Source organism: Xiphias gladius, chromosome 16 (assembly GCF_016859285.1).
Source record: "Xiphias gladius isolate SHS-SW01 ecotype Sanya breed wild chromosome 16, ASM1685928v1, whole genome shotgun sequence".
NCBI lineage: Eukaryota > Metazoa > Chordata > Actinopteri > Istiophoriformes > Xiphiidae > Xiphias > Xiphias gladius.
The window spans coordinates 9,742,476-9,755,096 of record NC_053415.1 but is presented as its reverse complement, the minus strand read 5'-3'; the positions used below and the strand labels follow the sequence as shown (position 1 = coordinate 9,755,096).

General features: G+C 41.1%; 1 protein-coding gene and 1 non-coding gene across 2 annotated transcripts; one reads left to right on the top strand and one right to left on the bottom strand.

Annotated features, from left to right (window-relative positions):
- Positions 1 to 3,622: 3,622 nt before the first annotated feature.
- Positions 3,623 to 3,694, top strand: trnaa-ugc. The gene has a single exon. It is a non-coding gene; the product is annotated as a tRNA-Ala (tRNA).
- Positions 3,695 to 4,965: 1,271 nt separating this feature from the next.
- Positions 4,966 to 10,985, bottom strand: tpt1 (tumor protein, translationally-controlled 1). The gene is made up of 6 exons (XM_040149264.1): positions 10,855 to 10,985; positions 10,066 to 10,139; positions 7,378 to 7,562; positions 7,107 to 7,212; positions 6,029 to 6,145; positions 4,966 to 5,417 (listed from the first exon to the last, which is right to left on the bottom strand). The coding sequence occupies exons 1-6, from the start codon at positions 10,880 to 10,882 to the stop codon at positions 5,415 to 5,417; spliced, it is 513 nt and encodes a 170-aa protein (XP_040005198.1). The 5' UTR covers positions 10,883 to 10,985; the 3' UTR covers positions 4,966 to 5,414.
- Positions 10,986 to 12,621: the final 1,636 nt, after the last annotated feature.

Genomic DNA, 12,621 nt, shown 5'->3' with positions numbered 1-12,621 from the left:
CAGATGGCTGGGCCAGGCCAGCGAGCCAGCCATTTAGTCACAGCGGGTAACTGCGACCCAGACCCATCCTTCGAGCCCGTCCTCCATTCCTTCCCTGTTACTGAATCTGTAGGACAGGAGGAGGGACAGCAAGAAACGGAAACAGAGAGAGGACTTTTGTGGCTGGACCGTAACGGTCGGGCCAGCCCTATAAATGCTGAATCTTTCTGTTTTAAGGGGTTTACTGGCTCACGATTCTGCCTTTAGATGAAAATTCTCCAGCATGTTAACCTCCATTACCACTTGGAGCAGCTAATGTTTGAAGATGTCTATGTCAGACTTTCCTCGTTTTCTTTTTTAACATCTAGTTGAGGCTATCCAGTTTTTTTAGTCTCATTCAAGGGATTAGCTACTGCTGGATTACAGTTACACCTGGTTTTGAATCTTTCTATTAGATGGTTACACACACATACCGTTCCCCTCTTGGTTTTCGGCAGCTTTTTGCTAATAGGAAGATTTCAGCCCGAGAAGTAAGAGGGTTAACGTGATGAGACCCCTCCTTTCTTCTCAACTGCTTTGTATTCTCCCTGTGCTCTCCCTGTCTGTCTCTCTTCCGCCTTACTTTCTCTCTTCCTCTCTGCAGACAAACACATCTGAGATATGGGCATACGACCAAAATGTGTGCGTGTTAGAAGCTCTGCCAACCCGAACCTGCTGACCTGCAGCTCTGACAGGTCCTCAGCTCTACCTCTGCAGATGAGCTAGATGTCAGGATGTGCAGTACAGGTCTATTTGTTATATTAGCATGCCTCATTTGATTCACATAAAACCTAAAACATGAGGTTTAATCATTTCAAACTAGTGTAGTTTTGTTCTCCCATACCAACTGTTATGGCACAACATCCATATGTCGCTACTAAAGTGGCCCTATCTGACGAATGCAGACAAGGAAATTAAGGAGGAAATTAAGAGGAAATTTAGGAAGATTGAAAATGATTTTTGAGACATTGGTGTTACTGAAGCTCCATGACAGTTAACGCCAGAATTGAAAAGATATAGCCCAATATCTCAGTTAGAGAATTCACTTATATTTTGAAAACCGACACTTTAATTTAACCCATTTAATCCCATCGGTCAGAATAGTGACGGTAAAAACACGTTTTTGGTTATAAGGCTCTAAAAATGTTACTGAATGATATATCAATGCATTTCCAGCAAATGCTGAAGCAAATGTTGTAGCAAATAAGTGCAATGCCACATGTTTAATTCCTGGTTGCACCATGAGAAGAGGGTGGCTGCATCAAAGCTCCTAAACGACTAGTTAGTAAAGTTTGTTAACCCAAATATAGGACAAACATTTTGGGTAAACATTGTCTTTAAATTGTCTAGTATTGATATTTATTTGCAAAAAATCAGCTTTGTTTAGTGCGATCATAGAATGAGTGTATGGCAGGATAACACAGTGCATCTAGGTATACACATGCTTATACACTGACCGTGTGTTCTGCTGCAGGTTGTCTCCTAAAGGTCACACACTATGCGTGTTTCCACATCCACCCATAACAGCCTCCCAGGTCTCTCCTGCCTCTGGCTTTCCAAAACAAAAGGCAGCAGGTTTGGTGTACTCTGCAGTTCCTGTGTTTCCCTGAACAACCTCTGGTTTTGACATTTGGTCACAGGACACTGAGACTGAACAGAGGAAATGTATGAAGAAATGATATTTGTTTCATCACCAGACATCAGCTGTAGTTCATATTCTGCCTGTCACATAGCTGCATGTTGACCGCTTAACCGAATGAGAACTTTCTTTAAAAAAGTAGATACTGTACATAAAAACTGTATCTGTGGATGTTATCTGTCTTTTTCTCTGTCTCGTGTCAGGCTACTAACTAACAGTTTTTGAGTGTGCGCTAGTGTCACGTGAACATCACATTTTAATCATATAACACATGCATCTTAACCTACATCATGAAAGAGAATAGCTTCTTGTACTCACCATTGAGATGCAGTAGATTCAGTCAGTCGGTCAGTTGCCCAAATAAAATTCTACTCTCGGCATATTCAATTAATCTCTTTGCAGAGAGCGATAACTTGAGATTTTAGAGGAAAATACAGCGTCAGTACCTAACTCAATGTTCCCTCATCAGTCCATTAAATCGAATCAAACCACCAGCGATGACCCACAAACTCCTAAGCTAAAATTGAAATGTAGAGTATTAGATTAAAAACGGACTTCATATTCTGCTCAGTCAGACCAACACTAAGCCGCCATGAATATACTTAAAGAGCCTTGGATGTCAGAGGTCCAGCAGCGAAGTAAGCGTGCGCACCCGTTATTTTTGTCACACACATGCAGGCGATGACATCGAGAGAGTAGTGGGAGCACACATTAATAATGAGTACCTGCTCTCGTTACGACACAGGTGCTAAGCTGTGATCACACTCAGGCAGGTGGGACAGCAGGCTGTTTAGGTAACACACTCAAGGCTTTGGTGGCACCCGGGGCACCTGTCGTACGTGGAATAGATCAGAACCAGCACTACCTACATCCGCCGTCAAACACGGCTTTTCATGACAAGAACAGTGCAGCTGGTCCTGATGATTGTCCACGAGACTCAGGAGTCCCCCTCTTGAGTTTTTGTAGCTTATTGTAGCAGTTGGTGTTATATTAAAGTTGTAGATTGGATTTAAGCTCAGTCAGTCATCTCACTCATAAATCAAGCGGATATATTCTGTTCAGTCCTGTGTTTGTGGAAACAAGAGGACTTGATCACTGGTACTGTGCACGTGTACTACAGTGAGCTACTAACACTGTATTTTGCCACGCTGCAGGCCAAGTGTAGGAAAACTAGTGCTTTCTCAGTCAGGGCCAAGCTGAATGACATACTTTATAAGATGTCAATATGTCAAGGCCTCATGTCTGTCAGCTTGTTCTTTTGCACTGGAGACCAACGAGCAATTAAAGTAGACGACAGGATAGTCATGTTGATTGATTTATTTGTTTGGTTGATTGTTCTCTTTGTCTTACCAACATTTTTGGTCCAGAGCTACTGGGAAATTAGCTGTTAATGGTTCATGGTCCAGCGGATGTTTCCTATGATTCCTGCTGACGCCCTGAACTTTCATCAGGGGACTCCAGCCTTTTTTTGTCTGAATATAACTTTCGGACCTACCGTGGATTGTGGGAAAACGCACACCCAGTCTCGTGCCGTCGGCTACCAGGCGGACACCTCGATAATGATTACTTCATCCTCCCCTTCTAACACCAGGCCACTGCTGTCCCCCATTGTTTCTGGATACTCTGCCATTACTTACCATCACTGTGTTTCCACACTCATAAAAGCAAATGGCTCCCTCTTGTGTCCATTTCGGGCCATTACTCAACCCATAGCAACTATACTGAGTAATGGTGTATTTGTGTCCTGTAAATCTTACCTGTTTGAGGATTCACCTCCCCGTTCTATTTACAAAATAACTGAGCTGTCCACCTTTTTCCAGGCCGAAGGATGGTGTGAACCTGAAACCTGTCGGCTGCGGGATCTGTATGCTGCTAACTGACAATAAAGATCCATCAATGCTCAGGTTATGTGAAAGACACAACATCAGTTGCTCAATACTGACTCCACCTGCAACAGGAAGCAGAGGGGATGTAGCTCAGTGGTAGAGCGTGTGCTTTGCATGTACAAGGTCCTGGGTTCAATCCCCAGCATCTCCATTATGACTGACTGTCTTCTTTCAATGTAAAGGCAGCGACCTTAATATGTAGTTGTGTGACTGTGTTATCCTGACAAAGGATTTTATGTGGGGGGTACAGAAGACTACTCTAAGTTACACTTAATTAAACAACACGCAGCCTTGGCATATACAGGAGGGGATGTAGCGCAGTGGTAGGGCGTGTTTTGCATGCACAACGTCCTGGGTTCAATCCCCACCATGTCCCACTTTTCTTCTTTAAAGTAGGTGAGATGTTGAAACTTGATGATTGGATTGTAATTACAGTTTAGGTGCAGACTTTTGGTGTTAAAACGATTTAAAAAAAAAAAAAATCATTTGACAAAAAAGTAAATATTAATCCTTTTCAAAGCTGATTGAATGTATTGACAGAAGCATGAGGCTCACACATCTAGACAATATGATAGTATAGTTGTATAGATACTATAGATATAGTTGTAGTTTTTTCGAAACTCAAATTTTGACAAAGTATATATCAGATGCTGGCAATACAGGAACATGTATCCAAGTTTTGAAACGGCACACAGGCAAATTTACTTTTACAATTAAACATGGATGCCGACACATTAAAACTCACGTTATCAGCGAGAACTGAAGACGAGCATCCTTCCTACCAAAAGAATGAATGAATTGGGGATATGTACAGGCTGTGTCACCTGCTGTCAACCCAACTGATATATCACTGTCAACTTTTCTTATTTTCTCACTTCAGTGCCTTCAGAGGTGACCCATATGACCCTAATGCGTTTTAATTGACTTGTGATAATTGTCTGGTCAGCCGCCAGTACGGTTAATGCATTTATCTATTACCTGAACCAATCCTTTCCAAATACATAGATAAGAATTTCTAACCTTACGCTACCACTTCTAAAGTAAGCCAGTTAGCTGTTTGTAGCTGCTGTAGGTCTATAGCAATGCATTAGTTCTCTAAACTAGAAGAGAGTTTCATCTTTTAATTTTAAATCTTTTGGTGATCAGTTCATCTTGGCATGTCTCTACCAAGGTATCACAATTACAATATTGTATTTTATTATATATTTATTATATTCTCTTTGATGTAGACTCCATTTTCTTGTGAGCAACCGCTGGAGCGTCCTCAGCGCTTAAAACACACTATGGTGATAAGGATGGCATTGCTGAAGAGGATAGAGGTCAATTTCCCTGTTCTGTAGTCACATGTACATTTTAAGGCTCCACTAATTCTAAATTCAACCTAAAAGCTGCCTGTTTGAGTGTAAACAAATACAGCAAAACTGAAAGTGGTGGTACTAGATTTTATTTTCAAATTCAGTAGATGGAATCTTATTTAATACAACCATGAACACAGAGGTCTGAGGAGTTCAACCTGTATGGATCATTGCTAAAACAGTACGCAGACAGAAGAAAAATCGTCTTCTTTCAGCCAGAGTCAGAGCTTTGCTTACTGTCCGGCCTTTTATTTTCTGTCACAAAAAAAGGGCCAATCCTGGGACAAAAATCAGACACTGCGAAAGCCAAAAAGAAAAAGTTAAAAACTGTATTCAGTGACCAGTCATGTTTGATTCACCCAGTCTTGGGGGTACTGTGGACCATAATGTGAATATTTAAGAAATTGTACAAGAATGTTTTTGTTCAGGCATGATGCAAAATAGTGCTCTGCAGTCGGCTCTTGGGGCCATTCGGGAAGCAGCAGCCAGTTGAAAAGTAGATGTAGTTCCAGGTAGTTACTGCAAAGAAGACAAATACACATTAACATACTCTACCAAGCAACTCTTCACAATAATTACTCCACTTACTATGTACTCTAAAAATAACCTCTTCGAGTTCCGGTAAAGTTTACTGTTAGTACTGCTCATTGCGTGAAAACGGTTGTGTAATGTAGTGTTTGAGTCAGGATTGCCCAATGGGCCCAGTAGTAGTTTTCTAGGGGCTCAATGGTCCCAAAAGAATAAATAAAAACCGCACAAACAAAAACAGTACAACTGATGACTGCTACAAAATATTAAAATGACCTGAGAAGTGAGATATTTTAGACATTCGTTTCCTTTTCAATTACTGTAATCATTGGAAATCAGTCATGTTGAAATCAGCATTTCATGGGCTGAAAATTAATCAACACCCAATATATTGATTTAAAATCATCCTGAACCTTGCAAGGCCAATGCTGACTTAGAGTCAACCGTACCGAACTCACTCATTATATAAACACTGAACAAGACTCATCATTCACAAGAGTTTAGACTAGTTTTTGCTAACCCTCTACTCAGTATTTTTAGATACCAGATCATCCTCTCCAGCTGCCGAGTTAACGTTAGCTCAGACTCAGTTGAGTACTTACACATTTCTCAACCAGCAGACCGTCTTTGAAGAAAAGCATGTATGGTGTGATGCCATCCTCACGGTAATCCAGTAGTCCCACCATGCCATCTGGGTTCATGGACTCCCCTGTGAAAAACTGCGAGGAGATAAAGACAACACGTCATAGGACCACAGCAAAAATTCAAGAGAGAGTAAATGAAACTTGTGTTAATTTTTTTAGTCTATTGTTTTGCGCTGTGTTGATGAGGGGTTGTATTCTCAAAGTATCGGCTACCACTAAGAGTCCTAAAAGGCATTAGAAGTTTCTAAAAATGCTCTCTTGAAGAGACTCTTCATTAAGTCAGTGAGTGCACCTTTAACTACACTACAGTAAAGAGGCAGAAATCGTATCTCATGAGCAACCTTCGTGTTATGTGGCAGCCGAAGAACCAGTCTGTGTCAAAGAACTGAAATCAATAAAGGTGGGGAGTTGTTTTTTTTTTAACAATACTGGCGAGCGTGTATTTGACTCAAATTATCCTAAGTATACATGGTCTGTTAACTAATTAAATGCTTTGTATGTAATTTAAAAAAATTCAAATTTTAGTCTGACTCAAATTGAGATACAGTAACATGTCTGTTTGGTGCAGTGTATTTCATAGAATGAGAATGTGCTGCTTTCAATGCGATGCTTTATAACATTAACAACAATTGGCATTTTAAGTCACCAGTGATCCGAGTGCACGTCCACTTTGAAACAAGTGGATACAAATGGATTGTTCACATTTGTCCAGTGCCATCTAAAAACCCACATTCAGAAAAGCTCAGCGTCATATTTTTCTGAAAGCACTTGACATAATGAGGTGCATTACCAGGCTCGGCCAACTGATTGCGAGTAGGTTTTAGTGAATTTGGAGTCATCTGGATTATATCCAACTTCTCACAGATGTAGTAGCTGGTTGGAGCGTTACATTCTTTGTGAATTATTCACCAGAAACTTAAACCAGACTGACATGCTGTTACTTTGATAAGCTTCTCCCAACTCAGCTAACTGCGAGTTTTTTTTGGCGTTAAAATGGTTTGTGAATACGGTGTGTTACTCGACTCTGCATAGCTACCTGGTAGTTCTTGATGTTTCCCACGATCTTCTTAACTTCTGCTGTGATGCCAGCCATGAAGGCCTCCACTCTATCTGGATTGGACTCTTCCAGCTTGCCCTTAAGCCTGGACATGCAAACAGAGCGATACCCTTCAGTATTTCTGTTTTAAATCCAACATACCACACAGGTACAGATGGGGATGCACCATTTCAACTTTTCTCTCCTGACAACCGAACTCGGGGGGGACCTCTTCCTAATTGCATTTAGCCATTAAAGCACTGATACTCACGCCTTCATGTATTCCTTAATGTAGGTCATGTACTGCTTCTTGTCAAAGGCCGTCTCCTGCAGTTTGTGGTTGAGGATAATGTCCACTCCGCTAACAGAGGATGACTCACTGAGCTCGGGCAACTCTTCGGCAGAGGCGTTGGCACCAAATAAAGAATCATCAAACCCTTCTGTCCTGGTGACGGTCTAGATTCATTATGCAGGGGAGCAGAGAGGACAGAAATGACTGTACCGAGCACTGAAAAATCAGTTCATTGTTGTGACTTTTGGCTTAACAGCGAGGGGACTAAGATCACTTCATTTGTTCAAATAAGCAAAACCTTTCTGGTAATTAAACTAAATCCAAATTAACAGTAGTAACATTTAATCTATAAACCAAATGTAAACAAAACATTTGGAGACTGCCATCACTACCAAAGTAATTTTGGTTATGTTATGTTCAAATGGGGGGGGGGCTCTTATGCCAAAAATATCGGGGTTTGATAGTATTTCATGGCACTTGAATCAAGTATTAAATCTGCTTTAAATGCAAAAACACAGTCCACTTTACGCTCTTAGCCAAGTAAAGGCGGGGCACATTTAGCAGAACCAGTGGTGTCATTTTGGCCTTCAATCAAGTTATTGATAAAATAATCTGCATTCTGTACCAAATTCTAGGGCCAGTTAAAAATGCGAAGCCTTTCAACAGATACAGAACAGTGAGAATAAATGGTTTAAGAAGAGACGTGCCAGAGCTTCACAAATCCAGGTATTTTGTCATGAATCCACCCATAATCACAACTTCTTTAATTATTAATTGTAATATTCAGTACTTCAGAGCATACGTTTGTTGTCAAAGTCTGGTTGTGACTAAGTAGTTAAGTAGAGATCCCGATAAATTGCCATTAAGAGGACCCCTCATTATGCCGGCTTTGCTTGTTTACAAAGAACCAAACAAAGCCTGCGTAATGCCGCCCCCATGTTTGTGATTTTAAATAGTGTGTCGGTTTTCCGGAATCAGAATTGAGGAGTGTAACAACAGCGTCAGCGTTTGTCCTGCCATGCTGGCAACCCCTTTGAAACAGATGTTGTTCCAGCTCTGTGAGCACCTTCGCTACAGGCTTACTGCCAAAACGATTATGCCCCCCCATTTTCCATGTTCATACCTTTTATACAGAATGGGGAGGCAGAATAAAGGCACAACAATCCCGCCTTGAACAGGCTATAAAAAGGGCTTGTGTGTAGGACACACCCACTGTGCCATCCTGATTGCAGTGATGTCATGTAAAAACAGTGCCTTTCACCCGTCAGTACAGGCACAGTCGGCCACAAAGGTACACTGATCACATAACTCACAGTTCTAAACCTGAATCTCAGGTGAATGAAGAGTAACTAGTATGACATGGATAGTAGGGCTGGGACGATATGCTTATTTCCCGATTTGATACCATCACCATACATGAGTGTTGATTTGATATGTACTATGATTCTGCAAAGTATTGCGATTCAATATTAAGATATATTGCAACTTGTTTACTTTTTTAAACACTGGACCATGGCAAAAAGTTGAATGATACGTTTCTAGAGACCATGTATATCATGAAGTCGTATTTCCAAACAATCCCCATCTCAGTCAGTCTGTTTAAGTTTTATTTCAGCTGCACCATTGCTATAAACCCCCTGGCTCTGTCTCAAAGCACTGCTCACGAAAACTGTCATTAGGAATACCACTGAAGAGGTCAGTGGGCTGTAGGCCAATATAGAAGTCTTCCGTCTGTTAGTTAACCAAGTTATATTAAATTCAAAACCATTAACAGTCAGCGGCGCCATTTAATGAGGATTATTCACCTTGAGTGGGAAATTGGAGACCTCCCGCCGCCTTTTGAACAATTTAGAAGCTCTCCGGTTCATGCGCTGATGCTAAAGGTTAACCGGCCAACTCCCAGGCTACCTGTTAGCTGCTAGCTATTGCTACACTTGCCGGTGTAAATATATAAATATCGATGCAGGAATCAGCATGGCGATTTAATATTTTGTTTTTAAAAGAATCATGATATATGAGTTAATTGATTTTTCAAGTCCACCCATTGAACAATTGTAATCATCAACATCAAGCAACTGGTTTTCCAGGTGCTGTATGTCAACGTGCTCCTCTCGCAAGTAATTGGAAATTGTCTAAAGGTTGATTAAACTTGTTGAATCACCTTATCGTTGTCTGAACGGACGTGTGCCAATGACATTACGTCATTAGCCCACAAATGCCCTAATATACAGAAGAGAGAGCAGATTGTTAAACGGGATGAACTGGTGAAATGTCCTTTTCGCTTGGTCTTACTTTAGGTTAAGCATGTTGAAAGAAACCCTCCCTAGATCGACCATAAATGCATATCTGGAGATAATTCTGTCGATGAATCATTAAAAAAAATGCTCACAACTTCAGAGCTGAACGAGGCGTCTTCAAATGTCTTGTTTTGGTGGACCAAAAGTGCAAACATCTAAAATTATTTAGTTTACGACGACAGATCGGATAGAAAAGCAGGACATTTTCTCATTTGAGAAGCTGGAATCAAAATATTTGCCGCCCCCCTCTATTTCAGCTGGAAAAAGAAATGTTACGATTGATCGGTTATCACAAACTGCATTTTTCCGATGGTCGCCTCACGGCTTAATCGACTAACCGTTTCAGCTACACTGTGTACCACTGACTCACCTTTCCTTCAACTTCGTAGAAGAAACCGCTTTCAGATTCTTTGACTTTGAAGGCGTCTGAGAACATCTCATCACCTGGAGAAGGAGACACTGTTATAACACTTCCGAACACACAGCACATCTCCAGGCTACCCTCTGGATGCCCTGTAAAACTACAAAGTACATGTACACTGGACAGTAGAAATCAATTACCATATGGAACTTGTTTTATTGATTCACTGAGTTGGGTAGAAAAATCTTCCACACATTTTCGAAGCAGCCATGCTAATGTTAACTCTAGAAAAATCTGGCAGCAAGGCGTCTACCCATAAATAAAACTGCAGCTAGTCGCTACGTGATGCCGAAAGGCCACATGCACCACGTTTCTGTATAATGACTGACGCTGCATTTATGTCCTGGACCACCGTCCCGTATCACATCACCCCGCCGAGGGTTCCCATTATGACTCGAGGCAGGGGTAGTCACACTTTCCCACTTTTAGCCAACTTGCCAGCAGCTGAAACGGGGCCGGAGCTAAAACTCGGCCCGGCCTCAGCATCCGTGGCTAGCCGGCAGGGTGGCTAACACTCGGCAGACTCTGGTTATCGTCAAAAAGTTCTCAGTTTAGTTTCTTGTCGGGGGATGGTGGGGGGGGGGGGCATCTGGCTAGCGCTAGCATCGGAAAACACGAGTTAGCTAGCTAGCCTGGCCAACTCTCCACACAGTAACAGGATAACACAGCCACAATAGCTGCCGCGACTGAGACACTATCTGATCAACATGAAAGAGTACAGAAGAAATGACTACTTACCGCTGATGATGCACCTGTAGATGATCATTTTGCTGTTTCGGTGTTAAATCTTCCAGAGACAGAGAGAAGGCCTGCCGCCCTAACAGCACGGGAGAGGTAAAAGACCGATCAGGCCGCGAGGCACTGCATTTACATCCTGCTGACGTCACTGTTGGTCGGCTCGTCCTCCGAGCTTTGCTGCCACTTTGACATGGTGGGCGAAAGTGGTACTACATCTCTCTCTCTCTCTCTCTCTATATATATATATATATATGTTTGTTATTGACTGGCTTGGGCCCCATTCAAGCTGTTTTATGTTCTGAATATAAAATTTTCTTAAAAGTAATGGAGTCATCAGGAAGAAAAAATAGTTTCCTTTGTGTCTCCTAAAGTAAAGAAATGCTCCTCTTCCACCCCTTGCACCTCTTAGTTTTAATAATCATAGAACCAGGATTTTAGAAATACTGAAGTCATGAGACCATGTCCCTTGACCCCAAAAATGTTTACCAGACACCGAAAATAAAGTCTGGATGTTTAAAAATCTTACCCAGCTAACTGTTCAGTTATAACACCTGTAAAAATTATTTCCCAACATGAAGGACCCAGTGCTAAATACTTCTGCTGGCGAATAAGAAGTCATTCGTTTATTTATTTTATGGCTTAAATATATTGAGGCTAACAATAGTACAATCAGCCTATAAAATCTCTGTGTAGAATGGAAACTCAGGCTCTTAAAAATCTTTCAAATGAAACACATTTAGAAGGAAAATGCCTGTGGTTGAACTGCTCACAACAACACACGCCCACACGGAGACGACAGCCTGTGATGAGAAGTTACAAGCGTAGACATGTAGACTGTAACGTAAAATCGGTATCAAACTGACCATGCACGCTGGGTGAGAGTGCACCGATGTACTAAGCAAGGATAAACATGAAGGATGTCAAAGAAAGGCTTTCAAACAACAACCACCCATTACTTGTAAAGCCAGTTTATTCCTCCTCTATCAGCATACTATTTTGGTACAACAAGCACCATTTCTATTTTAATTGTGATCATCTCAAATGATAATGTATCGCCTCTGTAAAATCCAAACCAGATGTGACGTTACCATCCAGCCACCCTGCGTCCACAGGACAACACCGTCAAATGACTCAAGTCTATATGGGCAAGTACGAAACCCATCTGCACAAAGAAGAATCACTGGGGGAGCCCTAATGTCAAAAGTACACAGTGGCAGCATTTGAAGAGAAGGCAGGGGCACGGTTGCAAACCAGTATGTGCATTGAAATAACAACCTCACCTTTCAGTTACACTTAAGACTTCTTCAAAAAGGGAACAAATACCCAAGTGGAGCTTATGATGCAGACCAGCACTTTCAAACTGAGCACATGCAAAACAACAGAACAAAAATAAACATTAAAAAAGTCGTCCATGTACAATTATACACACAAAATAAATGGTAAGAATTTATTGACAGACAATGATAAAGATGCAAGTGCAACACTTGCTCCAAGTGCCTCATCCCACTCATAGTACTACTCCATGTTTCCCCATTTGTGAAATAATAATTTCTAAAGCAAAATCATTTCTAATCCCAGACTACTAGAGTGAAGTTTCTAAATTGAAAGTTATTTTGCAGTTGATACTGCAGCAATAGAAACAGTAGCTATATAATCAATTGGAGACCAAATTTGCTTTTGTTATTGAGAATTTTTACATAATAAATACATCTTTCAAGCCAAATAACACTAAGATATACTATTAATTTCTTTTCAAAAACGAATTTT